This window comes from Equus przewalskii, chromosome 17 (assembly GCF_037783145.1).
Source record: "Equus przewalskii isolate Varuska chromosome 17, EquPr2, whole genome shotgun sequence".
NCBI lineage: Eukaryota > Metazoa > Chordata > Mammalia > Perissodactyla > Equidae > Equus > Equus przewalskii.
This window is the reverse complement of record NC_091847.1, coordinates 45,826,516-45,848,898: the sequence shown is the minus strand read 5'-3', so window position 1 is coordinate 45,848,898 and position 22,383 is coordinate 45,826,516. Positions and strand designations below refer to the sequence as shown.

Genomic DNA, 22,383 nt, shown 5'->3' with positions numbered 1-22,383 from the left:
CCACTTTGGCGGCCCAGGATTTGCCAGTTCAGATCCTGGGTGCGGACCTACGCAATGGTTGTCAAGCCATGCTGTGGCAGGCATCCCACATATAAAGTAGAGGAAGATGGGCACAGTTATTAGCTCAGGGCTAGTCTTCCTCAGCAAAAATAGGAGGATTGGTGGTAGATGTTAGCTCACGGCCTATCTTCCTCAAAAAAAAAAAAAAAGGAGTAGAAAGAGCCCTTGAATTTTGCAATGTATCTTCATGTTGCATTTGTACATGAATGAATGACAGCTTAGCTAACAATGACATTTTATACCCCACAATCCTCTCCCAATTCTGTACATTATTCTTGATTTTCTTCTAAAATATAGTTTTAGAGAGGTGATGTTTGTGTCAAGTCTGAATTTGGTTTCCTACCTGTTTTCCGGGTTGTAGAAGCCAGGTCTTACTGCAGTATTTATTCCAGCATTCAATTATCAACGTGTGTTTATTAAGTGCTTCCCTGAGGTAGACACTGTGCAAGTTTCTGAAGCTATAGCAATGAACATGATGGCCTCAGCCCCTACTTTCACAGACTTTATATTCTAGTGGGAATGAAAGATTAAAAAGAGGGAATGGACAGACAAATAAAAGGTATTGCAAGTTTAATAGATGCTATGCAAAGAAAGTAAATCTCCAGGACTGAGATACCAACTAAAGGAGAAGACCTCTCCAAGGATTTAAACAGAGATCTAAAGGATGATAAGAAGTCGTAAAATAGTGTAAGTGTAGATGGGAGGGTGTATGGGGGCTACTGCTTGAGTTAGAAGGAATAGCATGTGGAAAGACCCTGAAACAAGAAAGAATATTATGTGTTTAAAGAATGGAAAAACAGTAGTGTGGTTAACTTCAGCAAAGGAGAGACAGATGGCCAATGGAGAAAGTAAGAGAAAAACGCAGGGATCATATCATGAAGGATGATTTAGCCCATGGGAAGGAGTTTGGATTTTATTTTAAATGCAGTGGTTTGACTCACTTTTTCTGCCATATGGAGAACTGGTTGGGCAAGGCTGGATGGTAGATTGGTATAAGGAAGGCCAGTTATGATGTTGTTTCTTTTATTCAAAGAAGAGAAGATTGTGGCTTCATCTAGAGTGGTGGTAGAAAGTGATGAGTAAGTTCAAGATAAAATCTACAGAACTTGCTGATGGATTAGAGAACAGAGGAGGGCTTGAGGAAGTCTTCTAGGTTTCTGACTACAGTAACTGGATGAGTGGCAATGCGAATTGAGAGAAAGGTGGCAGGTTTGTAGGGAAAAGTCACTATTAACCCATTAAAATTAAGATGTCATTGAGAGCTCCAACTGGAGATAAAAAGTAAACAATTGGAGATTTAAGCACAGAGATTAGAGGGACTGCCTGGCTTGGAGTTACACATTTCAAAGTAATCAGTAGAAAGAAAGGATATATACACACATACATCATTCTGGAAAACCCTGACGTTTATAAGTAGGTAGAGAATTGGCAAAGGAAGTTTAAAGCAAATTTAGTGTTTAAAAGATGTTCAACTCCATAACCCTAGGAAATCAGGTGGAGAGGAGGACCCAGAAAGACACAGAGAAGGAGGAACCAGTAAAATAAGAAGCAGAGATATTAATTGTGAAGCCAAGAGAAGAAAGTATGTTGAGGAAAAGGGAATGCTTGTGTTGAATGATGCTGCAAGACCAAGGATTAAGAATAATCAAGATAGAGAAATATACATTAGCTTGAACAACAAGGAAATCATCAGAGACTTTCATGAGAAAATTTTAGTAGAGTACTAGGAGCACAAGGTTGGACTAAGATGGTGACGGGTGAATAAGATGTCAGGAAGAAGACAAGACAGTATGCGTAGAAAATTCTTTCATAAATTTGGCTGTAAAGGGAAGCAGAATAATGGGGACAATGGCTGGTATTTTTTTAAAGATGAATTTTCATAGGGATATTTTTCTAGTGATAGAAATGAATAAGAAGTAAAATATGGATTAATAATTCAGGAGAGACGGGAGAAGTCAAGACGTTGAGAAAGTGGAAGAACAAAGAGGAGAGACATCTCCACCATTGAAGCAGGAGGGAAGATGGAGGAGCAGGCTGAAGAGTTATTAGAAAAGGATTAAGTCAAACCCAATGGCTTTTATTTCCTCAGAAAAGTGTAAGATGGGATCATTGACTGACAGTGTAAATGAATAAGAGGAAATTTTACAGAAGGTTTGAGGCGAATGCACTCTGTGGTCATCTTAGGGAATGGAACATGGAGTCTATTTTGAGTGCCAATTTTATATCAGAGATCATCTATTTAAAATGTAATCATTCACTTGGATGTGGGAGTTTCTCCAATAACATTCCGCCACTTGGGAGCAAGTATGGAGTAGGCGAATGCTAGATTATGTGTGGGATTAGGGTTCTTCCAGGTTAGTACGATAGACTGTGAGAGAGGCATGAAGTTGAGGGAATTGTAAGACAGTGATGATAATGAATGCTCATGGATTCTAAACTGGACAAAGAAAGAACTGAATTCAAGAGTTGGTTGATAGATCATGAGAAAATTGTGAGCTAAATGAATTCAAATTCTTGAAGACATCAAAGAATTATAATGGTAAAGGCAACCTACATACAAAACCTGAACATCTTCTAAAACTCTTTTCTGGGACATACAGCAAAGCCTCTTTGGAGGTGCTTTTTTAATTCATTATCACTGTCTAGCCTCATGTTCAATAACATAAAATTTATAAATTTCCCTTGGTGCTGCACATTGTCTACTTTGACACTCATCAAACTTCCTTGCTACTACAGATGAAGGAAGTGTTCATGTGCAGAGTTCATAGCTAAATTTCCAGGAGTTATTGGGCATTATATAGTGCGGTTCTATTGGCATAAAGGGGGATAGTCTCTTACTACTGGTCTGCACTACTACCAGGGCTTTTCCTGACTCCTTCATGTACAGCTCTTTCTTTGTGGGGACTACATCTCCCAGAATGCAGTGTGTCATGTGCAGGCAGTCTGCCTCTACCTGATTCCCTGAACTAGTCTTCTCCAAGTTGATTTATTGTCCCTCGGTTAGGGAATAAACCCTGGGTTCTGAAAGCCCAAGCCATACATAGGTTGCTATAAGCTGTCTTTCTGAGCCAGGTCAGATAAAACTAATCACGGAATGTTTAGGTCACCAACTATTTTTACCATTCTGCTCCAATGCCCTCAAGTCAGCAGAAAATTACCCCAGAATCTGCCCTAGATTGAATATCAGTCCAGATTTTTGTTGTGTGAATTTTGTAATTTTCTGTTTCTTTTTTTCCCTCTTTGTATTTTACTGTGAAGTGGAGACTTATCCATTACTACTCACCACCTTTGCCATGATACTGCATTATACTTATTTAACAGCTTTATTGAGAAATAATTCACATACCATAGAATTCCCCCTTTTAAAGTGTACAGTTCAGTGTTTTGTAGTGTATTCACGGAGTTGTGCAACCATCATCACTTTCTAATTTTAGACTATTTTCATCTCCCTCAAAAGAAACCCTGTACTCACTGGCGATCATTCCCCATTCCTTCCTCCCCCGAGTCCCTGACAACCACTAATCTGCTTTCTGTCTCTATGCGTTGGCCTATTCTGAACATTTCTTATAATTGAAATCGTGCAATATGTGGCCTTTTGTGTCTGCCTTCTTCTACTCAGCATATTTTCAAGGTTCATCCGTGTAGCGTGTAGTAGTAATTCATTTCTTTTAATTGCTAAATAATATTCCGTTGTATGTATGTATTACATTTTGTTCATTCATTAGTTGATGGACATCTGGGTTGTTTCCACTTTTTGGCTATTGCGAATAATGCTGCTATGCACGTTCATGTGTAAGTTTTACTGTGGACATATGTTTTCATTTTTCTTTGCATTACATTTTTGCTTTACATGTTGACCTTAAATTCTCTTGAGGCTAATTATCCTAATAATTTAACGTCCACTTGCTTGGTAATTAAAGTATTCTGCAAGACGAGAGTGAGCCACTCCCATTGCTTTACCTTTCATCATTCTTGTACTGGATTGAGTATGTTAGCCCTGCACATGCTCGTACAGGCAGCTCAAGAGCCCATTCTTACAGGGCAGCTCCTTGATTGGTAAATGGGAACCAGTGTTACTTTAAAGGATAATTCTAAAGTAATCCTTCCCTAAGAAAAATATCTTGAAGGCTCATGTATAAAAAGTTGCATCTTAACCCCCTCCATCCTCATTCTTGTGTGCCCACCCTCCTGAGGCACAGGATTTTTTTTCAATAAAGTTGTTCATGCACACTCTCACCTAAATTTTTACCTCAAACTAAGAGGCTTTATTGTTTTCTTTGTGTCTTCTAAAATTTGTGTCTTCTGTGTAGGACAAAATGATGATGTGTAAGTCAGTCAATTAATCTTATCTGAAATTGTTGAATAGTTTAATAATTGCTGCTCTTTGAGCAGCTGTGTAGAATGTGTGGATCACTGCATTAAGTGCTTTACATGAAGTATCCTATTTAATACCATTCAACACCTCTACAAAGTAAGTATTCTTGTCCACGTTTAACAGATACAGTGGTTAAATCTTAAAGTGGTAAGATAATGTACCAACATAGGAAGGGGGAGAAGCAACATTCAAATCCAGGTGTATCTGACTTCAACGTCTTTCTTCTACTATTACTCCAAAGCCTCCTGATAATTATATCTTTATTCTTTGGACTTGAGCCAAACAGGAAGTTGGGCCCTTATTAAAAACAATGGATTTTTTTAAAAATCCTTTATACCTTTACTATAGATGTTTGGATCAGCTTCCTGTCTTAAGAATAAGTCTCCATTACATCTGAAAATGGCCACAAAGTGTACCATGCATGAAAGGGGAAGTGTGCATTTATTTCACTGCTATATCCTGAACGTCTGGAACTTAGTAATTCCTAAATAAATATTGGTTGGTGAATAAAGAAGAGAATGTCAGAAGACAAGTTTTGTCCATTTGTAGTTTTGCCTTGCTGACTGTACCTTTTCAGGACTACTCTGGGGCTCAATCAGGGGCTCCCTTCCTTCTCTTCCCTTCCCCAGCAACACCTTCTCTCTGGGTTAACTCATCAAGTCTGATGGCTTTGAAAACTATCTACTTGTTGGTGACTCCCATCTTTAGGTCTCCATCCTTGATAGCTCTACTGACCTCAAGACTTTCATATCCATCCGATCACCTACTTTATAATACCTAATAATTATCTCAAACTAGGCACAGCTGAAATAGAACTCCTGGTTTTTCCTCAGGCCATTTTGTTCCCCAGTCTTCCTCATTTCGGTAACTGGCGCCACCGTCTTACCAATGGACCTGTCTTTGTGTCCTCTCTCTTCCTCACACCCCACGTGCACTCCATCCACAAATCCCTGTCCACTCTATTTTCATCTTCTCTCCATATCCACAGCTACTCTTTGAACATTAGCCATGTCGTCTCTCACAGTAGTCACTTACCTTGTATCCTTGCTTCCACACTTGCTCTCTTGTAGTCCATAGTCCACAAAGCAACCATAGTGACGCTTTAAAATGGTAATTATTCTCTCATGTCTTTGCCTTCCACTTCTATTATTTCTAATCATACTTAAAATCCAAACTCCTTTCCAGGACATGCAAAGCCTTACACGACCTGGCCCCTGTCTGCCCCTGCCACCACAGTCCTCCCCACTCACTACAGTGTAGCCAGGCTGGCCATTTGCTGTTTCTTCCATACAACAACTTCATTTCCATCTCAGGCCTTTGCTCTTGCTCTTCATCCTGCCAAGATGTTTCTTCACCAGGATCTTGGAATGGCTGCCTTCTTTGTAGCATTTAGGTCCAGTTAAAATGTCATCTCTTTAGAAAGGGCTCTCTGACCACATTTTATCACATTTTCTTAATTTAGTTTCTTTGGGGCATTTATCACTATCTGAATGTACCTTGTATATTTATTTATTTACTTAAGTGTCTTCCTCTATCCCCAACCTCCACCTCTACCTAAACGTAAAGAAAGTACCATAAAACTAATGATCTTGTTTATCATCGTATTCATTGCCTGGCCCATAAGAGGTTATTAATAGACCTTTGAGGGAAACTATATGAGAATATAAAAATAAATGAATGTGTATTCCTGGGACCAGGCCTGAATGTGTGTGAATATGTCTATATTAATTAACTCACCTGCTATATCACTCTTAAAGCTTACACTCCATAATGTTATATTGTTCAATTTCTTCCTAAACAGAATATTTTTATTACTTGGAGGGATCCAAAGATGCTCTCCTTTGTGGCTTCAGCACAGATTCAGGGTATGTAATATTTGTTTCGTTTTAGTCTAAAGGCTGCAAAAAAAAGGAAAAGCATACTCGGTTTGCTAATCAGAACCTTTGATGCTATATTATTTTCACGTATTTCATGGCATTATTTGACCCATTCTGTCCCACAGCAAGTCCAGACTTTAAAACATCCCTAGTTAATGAATATTTTTGAAAGCAAGACTTTGAGGTAATGTTTGAATTCAAACAAGATACAAGTCATACAAACCTTAAGAAAGTAAAAAAATTACTTCCAGAAAACCTCACCACGAGGTGATTGGATAGTTTCAAGCCTTTCTTCTTTCTGGAAAAAAGAGTGACAAAATCAACTTTGCTTTCCATCCTCAAATTCTACTCATTCTCCAATAAAGTATGACTCATAGGTGACTAAATGCAGTGACATTTTGGCCACTCTAAACAAAAGGATCCCATTGATTTGAGTAAAGATGTTTTAAGAATCTCATATTTATGCAAATACCCATTTTTCTCTTTCTCCTATACACCAACTTCATTTCTGCTGCAGGATCTTTGTCTTGCTCTCCCCCTGCCCAGATATTTCCTCACCAGGCTCTGTGTACACTGGGGACGTTAAAAATAAACAAGATAATGTTGCTGCTCCCAAAGACACCTCAGAACACTGTGTTTGTGTACAGTCACGCATTGCTTAATGATGGGGATACATTCTGAGAAATGCGTCATCAGGCGATTTTGGTCATTGTACAAACAGCATAGAATGTACTTACACAAACCTAGATGGTATAGCCTACTACACATCTAGGCTAGATGGTACTAATCTTATGGGACCACCATCCTATATGTGGTCCATCGTTTACTAAGACATCAATATGCGGCACATGACTGTAATGGCATCGTAGATACCAATCCATCAGTTTTAGAAAGAAAAAAGTCTTAAAACTGAAAATCTTTATGAACTTACACAATTGCTATATTTTGACTATTTTTGGTTCTAATTCACTCCAAGAATAATTTGAGGGGACTCAGTTTTGATAGAGGTCTACAAATCAATCTTTATGGATACAAGAACTATTGTAAGACATCTGGTGAAAGTTTCCAAGTTTTGATGGCGATGATGATGAAAAACTAATAGCTACTACCATTTATCAAATGCTTTCTAAATGCAGGAACCAGGCTAGGTAATTTGCATACATGATCTTCTTTAAACTTAATAACAATCTTAACCTTTTGTAGTAGGTGTATTTTCCTGTTTTCACAGAAGGAGGAAACTGTGCCTTGAAAGATTTAAGCAATTTGACAAAGTCACCAACTAGTCAGTAGCAGGGGTGGGATTCAAACTCGGTTCTTCCTGACTCCAGATAACGTGTTCCTTATCCTTATTCAATAGTGTCCCCCTAGAAAAGGATCCTTGAGTTTCTGACTGTTCTGTAGTACTCTTTAGCTTGCATTCTGAAGGCATCCTAACTTGTGATATTCTTTTTCATATGCAGTCAGTGTCCAGAAGGGTACATTTGTGTGAAAGCTGGCAGAAACCCCGATTATGGCTATACGAGCTTCGACACTTTCAGTTGGGCTTTCTTAGCCTTGTTTCGGCTAATGACCCAGGATTACTGGGAAAACCTTTACCAACAAGTGAGTGCCAAGAGAAATATTCATTGCATTTTGGATGGCATAAAAATCTGATGGATGTTCCTTACCAACCTTATATATGAGATGTTTTATTCTATTTAGAATGGAGAAAACTGTTGTCTTATTACGAAAATTAGACATGGTTTATTTCCAGCACTATTAGCATGGATACTTTTTTAAATCATAAATTATTTTCTTATCTTTTCTTGGCTTATTTGATTTCTAGTTTTCTTTCCCTCTCTCTGAATACAGCATCCCATGGGTCCTAAGTAAATGATAGGAAATATGCTGTAATCTTCTCTCATAGCACACCCACACACAGACTGCTTTCCACATCTGCCTCCCTGCTTGGAGTGCCCTGAACACCAGACGCTCCTTTGCTCACGGTGCTTTATTTTTTGAACTCCCATGTACAATTGTTAGGGATTGAATTGTATCCCCCCAAATTCATGTGTTGAAGTCATAACTCCCAGTACCTCAGAATGACTATATTTGGAGTTAAGGCCTTTAAAGAGGTAATTAAGTTAAAATGAGGTTTTTAGGGTGGGTCCTAATCCAATCTGACTCGTGTCCTTATAAGAAGAGGAGATTAGGACAGGAGAGACACCAGAGGGAGACAGCAGAGATGCACACACAGAGAAAAGGCCATGTGAGGACTCAGGGAGAAGGTGGCCATCTGCAAGGCAAGGAGAGAGGCCTCAGGAGAAATCAACATGCCGACACTGATCTTGGACTTCCAGCCCCTAGAACTGTGAGCAGTTGATTTCTGTTATTTAAGCCATCCAGCCTGTAGTATTTTGTTATGGCAGCCCTAACAAACGATTATAAGAATTAAAGACTCAATTCACTTCCTAAATTTGCCTCTCCCAATTCAATTGCTCCTTCCTCTCAACTTCCATGCCCTTTGAATATTCTTCAGTTTATAGCATCCATCTCTTCTACTGTAATTGTTAATTCACATGGTTATTTCCTCTAACTTGAATATGAACCTCTTGAACCTGTGGGCTCTATCGTTGTTTTACTTATATATTCTCAGCACCCAACCCCAAGAGGAAGGAGACCAAAATGATTATTCTGAATCGTGAATAATAATGAATCACTTTGCTCAGAATTGCTGCAGATTCTTCTTTTGGCCTGTTTTATGTTTATTTAATTTCTGAGATTATTATAAATGAGTACAGAAATTATAAGAAAATATACTTCACAGGAAAAAAGAAATGCAAATGACTTCTTAAATATGCAAAAAGATGCTCACCTTTACTCAAAATTAAAGAAATGCAAATTAAAATTAGAGTGACATAATTTTTTACCTGTCATAATGACAAAGATATATATACCTTTGACTGATATATGAGGAGGCAGACTTTCCCACCCATTGCTGGGTACCACTGCTGAGGGTAACAAGGAAATTTCTATGAAAGTTAAAATGAGTATACTCATTAATCTAACAATTCCACTACCAAGAATTTATCTAAGAGAAGATATCAGTAACCACAGTAACTAACAAAAAGGGAATATGAGTAACTCGACATTAGAGATTGAAAGGAGAGACTTACTTTTCATTTAATACCTGTTTGTACTATTTGAATGTTTTACCATATATACATTTTAAATTTTTTAGTACATGTTACTTAAAAATAAACATAAAATGAATAGATAAATCCATATAATAAGGCTATCTACCTTATGTGAACATAATCTATCATTATTACTGCTTCTTGTTAAAGATAGAATTTTATTAGTAAAAAAGACTAGATATTATCTGGTCCTATAATTTGAAAATAAGTAAAGCAGCTAGTTTTTGAGAAATTTTCAGATTGTGGAGAAAAAATTCAAGGTTATTATTATACTTAATGATAATCAAGAATCATACCTAATTTTAGTACAAGTTTAATAGATTGCTATATCCTTTGCACTGAAAAAGTGTGTATTTTAAAACATTCTCTTCCATGGAGATACAATTTTATTCCTTTATATTTTTGATAACATGAGATTATACAGAACTGCCCTATTTACCCATGCCTAACATGCCATTCAAGTTGAAACAAAGAAATTTGTTTTATTAAAATAATTTCCATTTTTCCCTAGACACTGCGTGCTGCTGGGAAAACCTACATGATCTTCTTTGTTGTGGTGATCTTCCTGGGCTCCTTTTATCTAATAAACTTGATCCTGGCTGTGGTGGCCATGGCCTACGAAGAACAGAACCAGGCAAACATCGAAGAAGCTAGGCAAAAAGAGTTAGAATTTCAACAGATGTTGGATCGTCTTAAAAAAGAGCAAGAAGAAGCTGAGGTATTGTTATTTGGTTTAAAATTCTTCCTAGAAGTAGACATGCAAAGGAGAACAACAGAGTCCCTGTGGCCTTCCCTAAGGAGATTTTCCTTAATGGATTTCTTAATGTAAACTGCGTTTTCCTTCTGGTGTGGTCAAAGGAACCAATTCTGGCTTGAGTTAGAATTGACATCTGTCCCACCACTCTTTTACCCATAATCAGCTCCCTCCAGCACAAAGACCATTCTAAGCTGTTCCTCATAAGCCTGTTACCCACGATGCCTCAGTATGTATGACATTATGCAAATTCCCAAAACATATATGATGTATTTCCCCGGAGTAACAATTCTGTACAAAAATGTAGGGAAAATTATTTTAATGTTAACATTAAGGGGTACTCTATGGGGTAGAAAGCAAAATGTGCATCAATTTTTGTTAATGTTGCAATGATTTTTAAGATAAAACATGAGTTGTTAAGAAAAGCATACTTATGATTGTGGCCACTTTAGGCTAAGTCACAAATTCTTGAAGATTTTTTCTTACTCCTCTCTCTAAAGGGGTGCTTCAGTGGAAACATTTGAGAAGGTTTATACTAAGAGAATCAAAATTTCAAATATTCTGCAAGAGTCTTAAAATTTCTTCGACAGTTTGACCTAGTTAAATCTCTTTGAGGAATCTAATATGTTGGGAGGAGGGTAGATTTTCTGCATCTGTAATGCAGAAAAACTTTGATGCAGAGACTTGTTTGGTGTAGTATTTTAATAATATTAAACATTAGAAAGCACTTAAGTTTTCAAAAATTCAAAAATTAAGAGGATTATGACATTTTTGTATTATTCAGCCATAAAATTATGTGTTTTAAGAATATCATGACAGGAAAAGGTGTTAGTACAACAATGTATTAAGTAGTAGGATACAAAATTGAGTATAAGATACAAAAAATCTAAAAATTATGTGTATAAAGACTGGAAGAAATATTACTCCAATTATTTTGGGTTGTAGGGTTGTGAGTGATTTTTATTTTTTGTCCACAATATTTTTATTTTCCAAATTTTCACAAAGATTGTTTATTTTAATAATAAAAACTTAGTTTTTTTTATACAGTCATGCATCGCTTAACAATGGGGATACATTCTGAGAAATGCATTGTTGGGCAGTTTTGTCATTGTGCGAACATCACGGAGTGTACTGAAGGAGGAACAAAATTTACCACCCCAAAATGTCTCTCTTTAATGTGAGGATTATTTTAGGCTGGTTTTTTTTTTTTCATGAGGAAGATTGTCCGAGCTAACGTCTGTGCCAATCTTCCTCTGTTTTGTATGTGGGACACTGCCACAGCATGGGTTGATGAGCAGTGTGTAGGTTGGTGCCTGGGATCTGAACCCAGGAAACCCTGGCCACCAAATTGGAGCCTGGGAACTTAAGCAGTACACCACCGGGCTGGCCCTGGGCTGATTAGTTTTAAAAAACAAAAGACTCAGAAAGTTTGTCTCGTTACCTCCCCCTTAACTGCCTAAAAGAATTCAAATTAAAAACACCTGTCTCAGGAAGTGAGCTATCACCTTAGCGCAACATGAACTAGGTGGTAGAGAGAGAGAAAGCTAGAAAAGTCTGCTTGTTGGGCTCCTCTCTGTCTTCTTCTCTTTCTATGTGGCAAAACACTTGTTTCCAAACATTTGCTCCTTTTCACCTACCTGTGAATTGCCTTCTTTCCCTTTGAAGTCCCTGACTCCTCCCATCCCCAACATCTTCTTTTGTCTTTACCTGAGGATGACATTTAAGGGAGGGCATTGGCCATTTTGGCAAGTTACTTGGTTTTTCTGGGTTTCTCCCAAGTATATGCTATTAAACCTTTGTTTGTTTTTTTCCTGTTAACCTGTCTCATGTCAATTTAATTCTTAGACCAGCCAGAAGAACCTAGAAGGATAGAGTAAAATTTCTTCCTTTCTTACAGTACTGACGCTAACCTAGATGGAATAGCCTACTACACACCTAGGTTATATGGAACTAATCTAATGGGACCACTGTTGTATATGTGGTCTGTCATGGACTGAAATGTCATTATGTGGTGCATGATTGTACAGGGGTAGCACTAGATTATCCCAGGAATTTCCCAGGGAACCACTAGGAAAGAAATCTCTTTCATTTTCTTCAGATATTATTCTGTAATAATTCATTTTACTTTTCAGGCAACTAATTTTTCATTAAACTATAGAGTGTCAGATTCTAATGATAATATTGAATTACTTACTTGGACAAGATATAAAACCAAATTATCTTAACACATGGTTTATGTGAGTTTCACATCCCAGAATTACCTAGTAAAACTTTCCCATGTACCATTAAAGATTGCTTTACTGTAAATAGAGTAATAGTAAATAATAGTTTAATTTCAAAGCACAATGGGGCTTTATTACAATGCAGGAGAAGCAATAAATATATACTTTGTAAGCTCTCTGGTCATCGTGCAAAGAAAATGACATTATTTCGTGTACAAGGGATATGATTATATGCACGGTGTAATTAAATTAATGGTAGAGAGGATTTCCTCTCTCGTAATAGGATTTCCAAGACTTGGGAATGACTCACTGTGTGTGTGACCTCTTGGTTCAACAGGCAATAGCAATGGCAGCAGCTGAATATACAAGCATTGGGAGAAGCAGAATTATGGGCCTCTCCGAGAGTTCTTCTGAGACATCCAAACTGAGCTCTAAAAGTGCTAAAGAAAGAAGAAACAGAAGAAGGAAAAAAAATCAAAAGAAGCTCTCCAGTGGGGAAGAAAAGGGAGATGATGAGAAATTGTCCAAATCGGAGTCAGAGGAGAGTATCAGGAGAAAAAGTTTCCACCTTGGCGTTGAAGGCCATAGGCGAGCACACGAAAAGAGACTGTCTACCCCTAACCAGGTACCTCAGAAACCGTCAAATGCATCTCCCTGGAGGCAGTATTATAGAACACAGTGTTTCCTTCTGAGGGTAGGGACCTCAGGAAAAGAGAGTGAGTGACTTCATCAGTATGTTTTTAGGTAAAAACCTATTGATTACTGGTCATTTATGGAAAGAACATAGATGTACATAGATTTTTAATTTGACCATTTTTAAAGAAGCTTACAGTTTCATAATTGTCATATCTTCTCTAATAAACAAATTTTCAAAACAAAATATTCGTGAGAACCATTGTAGAAATGAAGGAATTATTTACAGTAAAGATTAACTTTTACATTTTTATTTAGACTGTATTTTGTCATGCCTCATTGGTTAAAAACTAATCTTAGACTAGTTTCTCCTCTTTTCTTCACCACTGTAGGTACTGGTGTCACCAGAGTATCAGTCACCCAAGCTGGAAAGTTTGGAGACACCTTGCCAGTCCCCACCCACAACTGCATCAGCTACTCACATCTAGTCCCATAGTCTTATTTCTGCTTGTGTGCAATTTATGTTTCTTCCTTTTTCCACTGAAATCTCCATATTTCAGGTCTCCTTGCCTACGGACCTCCAAAATGAACCGTTGCTTCTATTCTCCTTAACACTTCCCTGTTTTCCATTGCACAACCTTTCCAAATCGTTTTTCTAAAACAAAGCTGTCCCTCTGCTCAACTTAAAAACAAAAAAAAAACAAAACAAAAAAACTCTGTTGAAAAGTACTGACTACAGAACCAGCCCCATATCTTATCCATGCTGTGGACTGACTTCAGCCTCATTTCCCACCTTTCTCTACCTTCAGGTACCCTCAGGCCACCATAATTGTCCATTCTTACCAACATCCTGTACTTTCACACCTTTATTACTTACTACACGTGGTTTTCTCTAAGTGGGATGGTTTTCTTCCTTGTTTTGCTCCTGCCATAGTACCACACAGGCTCACCCATTAGCTCAGGTGTCGCTTGTCCCACAAATTTTCCTCTGTCCTCTCCACTGCTGCCAATTTGCTGTTTGGTGCCCCACTCAGAATTACTATCCTTCTCATCTGTCTTCATTTAAAATTTTTAGCTTCTAGCAAAGTCTGCAAGACCCTGCCAGATATAAACAGAAATAAAAGATAGAGTCCCTGCCTTCAAAGACTTGGTAATCTACTTGGGGAGACAGACCTTGAATACATGCTCTATCAATAAAAAGAAATATGACAAGAAGTCCAAGCTAGTTTTAAGGCAACGACCTTGTCATACTCATTTCCATCTTCCACAAAGCCTGCCACTTTGTCCTTTACATAGGAAGCACTAGTATTTATTGAATTAGATAATTCCAAAGAATATGCATTCAATTTGGCTTGTGGGCACAGTTTATCCTGGACGTGAGTCATCTAAATGTGACTTTTTTTCCCTCTTTGGTATTGGGCAACTTCTTTTCCAAGTTCTAATATTTTATGACTTTGTAAACTCATTGGTATTAAAAGATCTTTCTTAACACACCTTAACTGAGCTCTCAATATGTAAGTTGGATTACAAGCAATGGAATGCAAAGAAGCATAGAGTGGTCTTTGGCCTCAAGAAAGTTTCAGTACTTATGGAACTTAGGGATTGATACATGAAAAGCTAAATAGCAGATATAAATACCAAATTCATTTTTTAAGTGGTATGTTCTTTATAGCAAAATGAAAGGTACAGAAAGAATGGAGAAGTCACTCTACGCTGGAATAGTAGAGAACTCTCCAGCAACGAATAATTTACCTGGTCCTAAAAGGATGAATTCTTCCAGTCTTTTCATCCCTTATTTGGAATGATTTTGTCTCCTTGCTGGATTGCTTTATTTTTAAATATGTTTCTTTTAAACCAGTGCAGAGTCACTGGCCCTCAGGTCACTAGCTTCAGTGGTAGTTATGTGCTTCCACTTCTGTTTCTAGGTGCTTCAGCAGATACATGTCATCTTTTGTTTTTTCTGCAGTCACCACTCAGCATCCGTGGCTCCTTGTTTTCCGCAAGGCGCAGCAGCAGAACAAGTCTTTTTAGTTTCAAAGGTCGAGGAAAAGATATTGGATCTGAGACTGAATTTGCCGATGATGAGCACAGCATTTTTGGAGACAATGAGAGCAGGAGGGGCTCCCTGTTCGTGCCCCACAGACCTCGGGAGCGGCGCAGCAGTAACATCAGTCAAGCCAGTAGGTCCCCCCCAATGCTGCCGGTGAACGGGAAGATGCACAGTGCCGTGGACTGCAATGGTGTGGTCTCCCTGGTTGATGGACCCTCAGCCCTCATGCTCCCCAATGGACAGCTTCTGCCAGAGGTGATAATAGATAAGGCAACTTCTGATGACAGCGTAAGGACGTTTTAAATAGCTCAGGCATGGCTCGGCCCTTATTCTTGCATCAGTCAGTCTCTCTGCTGAAGGGACCTTCTCTCTGGTCCTGTGAATGGCTCTGCATTTTGCAATACTTTTTATGTTAAAAACACACCTTTAACTCATTAACTTAATCCTCATACTGTGTGTTGTAGACAGCTAATTCAAAAGATATTTAAAACCCCTCTTTTTAAAAAAGGTACTTATCTATTGATATACTTGAAGATTATAAATCATCCCTTGAGAATACCATTTATAAAAGATATACTTATCAGCACAGAACATGCATTGATAATGCTGATCTTATTGGTTCATAATGGTCCCATATCTGTGAGGAAATTTGGACTACATGTCACCTACTGCAATTTTTTTCAAGTCACTACTTAATATATAACTTATTGCAATGGATCTTATTTAAATTGTTTAATAATACTAATAATAATAGCAAACATGTATTTAGTACTTACAATAGCCCTATGAGGTAATAAATTATCATCCCTGTTTTCCAAATGGGGAAACTGAGGCACAGGGAAATAAAGCAATTTGTGCAAGGTCATCCAGCTAATAAATGGTAGTCCTAAAGCTCAAACAGAGCTTGTGCTCTTAAACACCGCACTTTCTCTCCAATGTATGGTAGGATTCTTTTTTTTTTTTTTTAACATATTTAATTAGTCCTCTTTTAAGATTTTTTTTTTTTCCTTTTTCTCCCCAAAGCCCCCCAGTGCATAGTTGTCTATTCTTCGTTGTGAGTCCTTCTAGTTGTGGCATGTGGGACGCCGCCTCAGCGTGGTTCGATGAGCAGTGCCATGTCCGCGCCCAGGATTCGAACCAATGAAACACTGGGCCGCCTGCAGCGGAGCGCGCGAACTCAACCACTCAGCCACGGGGCCAGCCCCGATAGGCTTCTTAACTTAGAAATGATTTAGAATAACTATGCTTTTTTCCATCCATAAATGAAACTTATCATTTTCAATAAAATACAACAAAACTTGCCAGCCCCAGTGGCCTAGTGGTTAAGTTCAGCACATTCCACTTTGGCAGCCCAGGTTCGGTTCCCAGGAATGGACCTCCACAACTCATCAGTGGCCATGCTGTGGTGGTGGCTCACATACAAAATAGAGGAAGATTGGCAACAGATGTTAGCTCAGGGCTAATCTTCCTGAGCAAAAAACAAAAAACCTCTTTGGTCTGGAGTCTATGAATAAAAACATAATATCCAAAACATATACATTAATATAAACATACACATATAAAACAGAACTCCCATTCCAAGACAACAATTTCAAGAGTTTTGGAGTCATTGAGTGGTTAGAGAAAAAGGTCTGATTAGGCTTGAAAGTCAGGTCTTTCTGGTTTCTGGAGTTTCTAGGTTACCTCTTTAGGCCGTTCACAATGTTACACTGCATTACTGAACATCAGCAAGGGCTTTACCTAACCTAACAAGCTTTGAACTCATGCTACTTATTCACATATTCATATTTGCAGACAATGTAGTATTTCAAGTGAGAATAAAGTTCCATCAAAGCCACAGCCACACACACATTTCAGTGTGAATGAATGAATGCATGTGCTTTTAGGTAACTTTGACCTCTATGCTTGCATGATACAGCTTCAGCCCTTTTGGTGAGGGATTTTTCCTTATCAAATGAGCATGTTAAATTTCTATGGAATCAGATCTTAATTGTGTCTTGCTTTTAAATTATGTGTATTATCTGTAAAATATTATGTAATTTATATCAGATTTGAGATTATTTCATATTTTTAAATGAATCATTTTTATTTAAAACTTTTTTTTACCATAGAAAAATAAGTATCACTATAAATCCTAAAACTAAAAACTACAAAGCTAGAGTAATTAGTGGATACTTTGAGATTCAATAGAAATGCAAAAACATACTAGTGTGGCATAATGTACAGTTTCGATGAAAATAATTGCATGACAAATAATATAACATTAACATCCGAAACATGTCAACATGGAGAAGAATTTGCTTAATCAAAAAATTCTTAATTGACTTGGCGAAAAAGAAATTTCTGCTTCTGGGAAGTCAGTAAATTAGAGGGTGTATCAGAGAAAACATGATTATAGAGAGATCTCTATAAAAAGCCGCCTGTAGATATATGTGTGTATGTGTCTGTGCACAGACACTTACACGTATACATACACACACACATGCACATATTTATGCCCATGTGCCTATGTTTTGATATACACACATATATAACTATATCCAAACAACTATACAACTTTACAACTGTAGGACTATGTATATATGTGTTTGTAAAATGGTGTGTGCATACACATGTCCAGACATACCACATACAAATAGATGGATAGATGATAAATGTAGAGTTGTAGAGTTGTTATGTATATATGTGTGTATGAGTATGTGTGTGTGTATTGTTGGCCTGCACTGAACTGGCATAGCGTTTTAACTTTGAATTCGTTGCCAAGATTTAGAAATAAGACGTTTTCACATAAAAATGAGTGTATCTGGTAAGACTGAGCTCGTATTCCTGCATGGCAGCAACCCTTTAAAGCTGAACAGTGGTCACCTCTCTTAGATGGAGCTTACATTCTCCATTTTGCTGCAGTTCCCATCGATCTTAATTGTCTTCTTCAAACTGAATCATTTATCACTATCTACTCAGAGCAGTTCATGAGATCCCCCTTGGCAGTAAGAAACGATCAGTACAGTTGCCTCCATTAACGCTGTTACCTCAACCAAGAATAATTACAGAAATTTGTCAGAGAATACTGAGGTTCTACCTCTTTACACGCACACAGCTATAACATTTTTTTTGCTGCTTTCACATAGCTTGTTTTGTTTTTCATTTCCTAGATGTTAATTCCTTTAATCTTCATAGCAAGAATATGAGGCAATTACTATGATTATTTTCATTTTACCAATGATGAAACTGAGACAGAGAGGTTAGGTAACTCTGCTGTGATACACAGCCAGTAAGTAGCAGAGCTGTTATTCAAACCCAGCAATCTAGTCTCTACTTTTAATTACTTACTAAAGCTACCTAAGCAAGATTTTATTTTATATCTATAATTTATCAGGATTCTACTCTTGAAGCTTAAATTAATCATCTCTTTGTTTTTAGGGTACAACCAACCAAATACACAAGAAAAGACGTTCCAGTTCTTATCTTCTTTCTGAGGACATGTTGAATGATCCCAATCTCAGACAAAGAGCAATGAGTAGAGCAAGCATATTAACGAACACTGTAGAAGGTGTGTAATAATATTCTCTTTACCATACAGATTGCTAAATAAAATTCAGGTAAATCCTGGTCAGCCTTAAATAGACACATCAAATTCTTAGGAAGAATTCAAAGAATATAAAGTGATTATAAGCAATAGTAAGGATAACCAATGGGTACTAATGGAATCATCCTTATGTGATTAAAAAATGGATAGTTATTTGTAATTAAAGGCAGGCATTGAATGATATGACCTTTCAAATATAAATGGCTTAATGGTAATGAATGAAGAAAGCAAAGTTAACTCAGGCTGAGTGGTTCTCTCACTTTGTATTGTTAGAAACTTTACATAGTGTCTTTGAATTTATCATCTTTCTAATATGCAAGAAAATAATACTTCCAGAAGTCTATAAATTGCTGCCTCTGAGCATTCTATAAAATTGTCAAATGATAACATGTGATGTGACATGTTAAGATTATGATGAAAAGGCATTGGAGAAAGCAGTTTCGAGAGTCTAATGTGAACAGTAGTGATCAGACCCTGAGATACACTCAGAAGAGTGTCAAAGGATGGCAGCTTCTACAGTGTGTTGGCTCCCACCTGCTCTTCCGACATTTGCCCCAGGTCCCATCATGTCCACGGGCTACCACTTCACCACCCCCTAAACAAACGATGGGCCCAGACAAAGTTTTCACCCACCTTCTAAATTTATGGTGAGAAGTAAATGGCTAATGGTATGAAATAGCTATTGCACAAGTCACTCCATAAATTATTTCTAGTCTCTTGGTTCTGGGATTGTTTTCATGTGTGAAATAGCAAGAGCTTTACCTGAATAGAGTTGTCTTATTGTTGTCATGAGATTAAGGACATGGGGGAATGTATGCATGTTGCTGGAAAATATACCTTTCTCCATTAAGAAAACATCTTTCTCTTGTTTATCATCCCGTGTTAGGTACACGTTTCTCTGAGAGAGGCTCAGATCTGCTTTGGGTCATTAATTTCTCTGCCTTTCCCTCCCTTATGCTTTATCTTGTAAAGGAACATATGATATAAGATTTTTATGCATATGCTTGTTTTCATAGAAGCAGTACTGTTAAATTTGCAAAGTCTAAACTGGAAGACTTATTTCAATGTTAAAATGTACTGCTGATTTGTACCTGGTTAGCAATAAAATATACAAATAATTGACCTTATGTTCTCTTGGTCTTTTCCCCCCAGAACTTGAAGAATCCAGGCAAAAATGTCCACCTTGGTGGTACAGATTTGCACACACATTCTTGATCTGGAATTGCTCTCCATATTGGATAAAATTCAAAAAGCTTATCCATTTTATTGTAATGGATCCTTTTGTTGATCTTGCTATTACCATTTGCATAGTTTTAAACACATTGTTTATGGCTATGGAGCACCACCCAATGACTGATGAATTCAAAAATGTGCTCACTGTGGGAAATTTGGTGAGTCCTTTATGGTGTGTTATGGACCCATACTTCTCTTTTTGGTTGTCAAGATCATCATTTCTTTTTCTTTTTTTTGAGTCAGATAGATATGTAGCTAGGTAATTATGTGTATCCAGAATTCATAATATGAATCATTGTACGGAGTCAAGTTTCTGGTGCTATTTTTAAATAATTTTGCTGTAGTGTTGAGTTGTGTAAGTAACAGTACTATTTCCATACAGGGTCACCACCTTGGCAGTTGATAGTGTTTTTTTTCTGCCAGCATGTCTCTTGGGAGCACACTTAAAAAATTTGATGCTTTCTTACCCATTTTATAATTACATTGCAGATTCCTTGTGAGTACATACCCCACATATTTTCAGAAAAACTATGGATGCTTTGTTTTGACATAATAGGTGAAGCGTCTGGGCCTTTGGAGTCCTAAAATCCTGTGTTTGAATCCTGATTCTGCCTCTTAGTGGTTATATGACCTTGGACAGATACTTTAATCTCTATAATCTTTATTTTTCTCATTTATAAAATAATAATACCTCATTTACAAAATAATAATAATTTGTATTTATAATATAATGACAATAATCCTTCATGTATCATATTGTTGGGAGAATTAAACACTTTCTACTTAATTCATTAGCCTGGCATATGGTAAGTACTCAACCTGTTGTTACTGTTATTATCATCATCATCGTGCTTTCAATCAATCAGCAGAAACAAGCCTTAAGAACAAGAACATTGAGAAACCAAAAGGGTTGAACTGGGCACAGAAGACACAAGGGCAGGTGAGAAGGTGATCTGTAGGCTTCATGAAGATATAAGATCTGATTAAGACAATTGATACCAGAGTGATCCCTTAAAAATACAGTGCTGGTCACACTCTAGCTTATTTAACACCTTATGGCAAACAAAAAGTGCTAGTTTCTGACAGTCTGCATGAAACAGGCACAGGCTCTACTTCACAGCCAAAGGGTCCCAGCTTATGACTCTTCATAAATCATGAATAACTCTAGATATCTTTGTGAATGTTTTTTTTTTTTTTAATTAATGTTATGATAGATTACAACCTTGTGAGATTTCAGTTGTACATTTTTGTTAGTCATGTTGTGGGTACACCACTTCCCCCTCCGTACCCTCCCCCCACCCCCCCTTTTCCCTGGTAACCACCGATCAGATCTCCTTCTCAATATACTAATTTCCACCTATGAGTGGAGTCATATAGAGTTCATCTTTCTCTGACTGGCTTATTTCGCTTAACATAATACCCTCGAGGTCCATCCACGTTGTTGTGAATGGGCCAATTTCGTCTTTTTTTATGGCTGAGTAGTATTCCATTGTGTATATATACCACATCTTCTTTATCCAATCATCAGTTTCTGGGCATGTAGGCTGGTTCCACATCTTGGCTATTGTAAATAATGCTGCGATGAACATAGGGGTGCAACGGACTCTTGAGATATCTGATATCAGGTTCTTAGGATAGATACCCAGTAATGGGATGGCTGGGTCATAGGGTATTTCTATTTTTAACTTTTTGAGAAATCTCCATACTGTTTTCCATAGTGGCTGTACCAGTTTGCATTCTCACCAACAGTGTATGAGGGTTCCTCTTTCTCCACAACCTCTCCAACATTTGTCGTTCTTGGTTTTGGATGTTTTTGCCAATCTAACGGGGGTAAGGTGATATCTTAGTGTAGTTTTGATTTGCATTTCCCTGATGATTAGCGATGATGAACATCTTTTCATGTGTCTATTGGCCATATTCATATCTTCTTTTGAGAAATGTCTGTTCATGTCCTCTGCCCATTTTTTGATCGGGTTGTTTGTTTTTTTGCTGTTAAGCAGTGTGAGTTCTTTGTATATTATGGAGATTAACCCTTTGTCAGATAAGTGGCTTGTAAATATTTTTTCCCAATTAGTGAGCTGTTTTTTTGTTTCAATCCTGTTTTCCCTTGCCTTGAAGAAGCTCTTTAGTCTGATGAAGTCCCATTTGTTTATTCTTTCTATTGTTTCCCTCAACTGAGGAGTTACAGTGTCCGAAAAGATTCTTTTGAAACTGATGTCAAAGAGTGTACTGCCTATATTCTCTTCCAAAAGACTTATTGTCTCAGGCCTAATCTTTAGGTCTTTGATCCATTTTGAGTTTATTTTGGTGTGTGGTGAAAAAGAATGGTCAATTTTCAATCTTTTGCATGTGGCTGTCCAGTTTTCCCAGCACCATTTGTTGAAGAGACTTTCTTTTCTCCATTGTAGGCCCTCTGC

At 37.5% G+C, this 22,383-nt stretch overlaps 1 protein-coding gene and 1 long non-coding RNA gene across 4 annotated transcripts in view; one reads left to right on the top strand and one right to left on the bottom strand.

Moving 5' to 3' along the window:
- The window catches only part of SCN9A (sodium voltage-gated channel alpha subunit 9), a 175,295-nt gene that overhangs the window by 88,179 nt on the left and 64,733 nt on the right, over window positions 1–22,383 (top strand). For both annotated transcript variants that reach the window (XM_070581525.1, XM_070581526.1), the window contains 7 exons: window positions 6,237–6,300; window positions 7,773–7,914; window positions 10,000–10,206; window positions 12,802–13,089; window positions 15,064–15,435; window positions 18,568–18,697; window positions 19,886–20,124. In XM_070581525.1, the coding sequence (XP_070437626.1) occupies window positions 6,237–6,300; window positions 7,773–7,914; window positions 10,000–10,206; window positions 12,802–13,089; window positions 15,064–15,435; window positions 18,568–18,697; window positions 19,886–20,124 (1,442 nt within the window). The remainder of the gene's footprint in view (window positions 1–6,236; window positions 6,301–7,772; window positions 7,915–9,999; window positions 10,207–12,801; window positions 13,090–15,063; window positions 15,436–18,567; window positions 18,698–19,885; window positions 20,125–22,383) is intronic.
- LOC139076806 (uncharacterized) overlaps window positions 1–22,383 on the bottom strand; it is a 36,250-nt gene that overhangs the window by 3,046 nt on the left and 10,821 nt on the right. Inside the window, exons 3-6 of one of the 2 annotated variants that reach the window (XR_011528788.1) lie at window positions 12,775–12,904; window positions 10,027–10,138; window positions 6,536–6,610; window positions 6,173–6,333 (exon numbers count right to left, since the gene is read on the bottom strand). This is a non-coding gene — a long non-coding RNA (uncharacterized lncRNA). The remainder of the gene's footprint in view (window positions 1–6,172; window positions 6,334–6,535; window positions 6,611–10,026; window positions 10,139–12,774; window positions 12,905–22,383) is intronic. The other variant, XR_011528789.1, reaches the window with a different exon arrangement.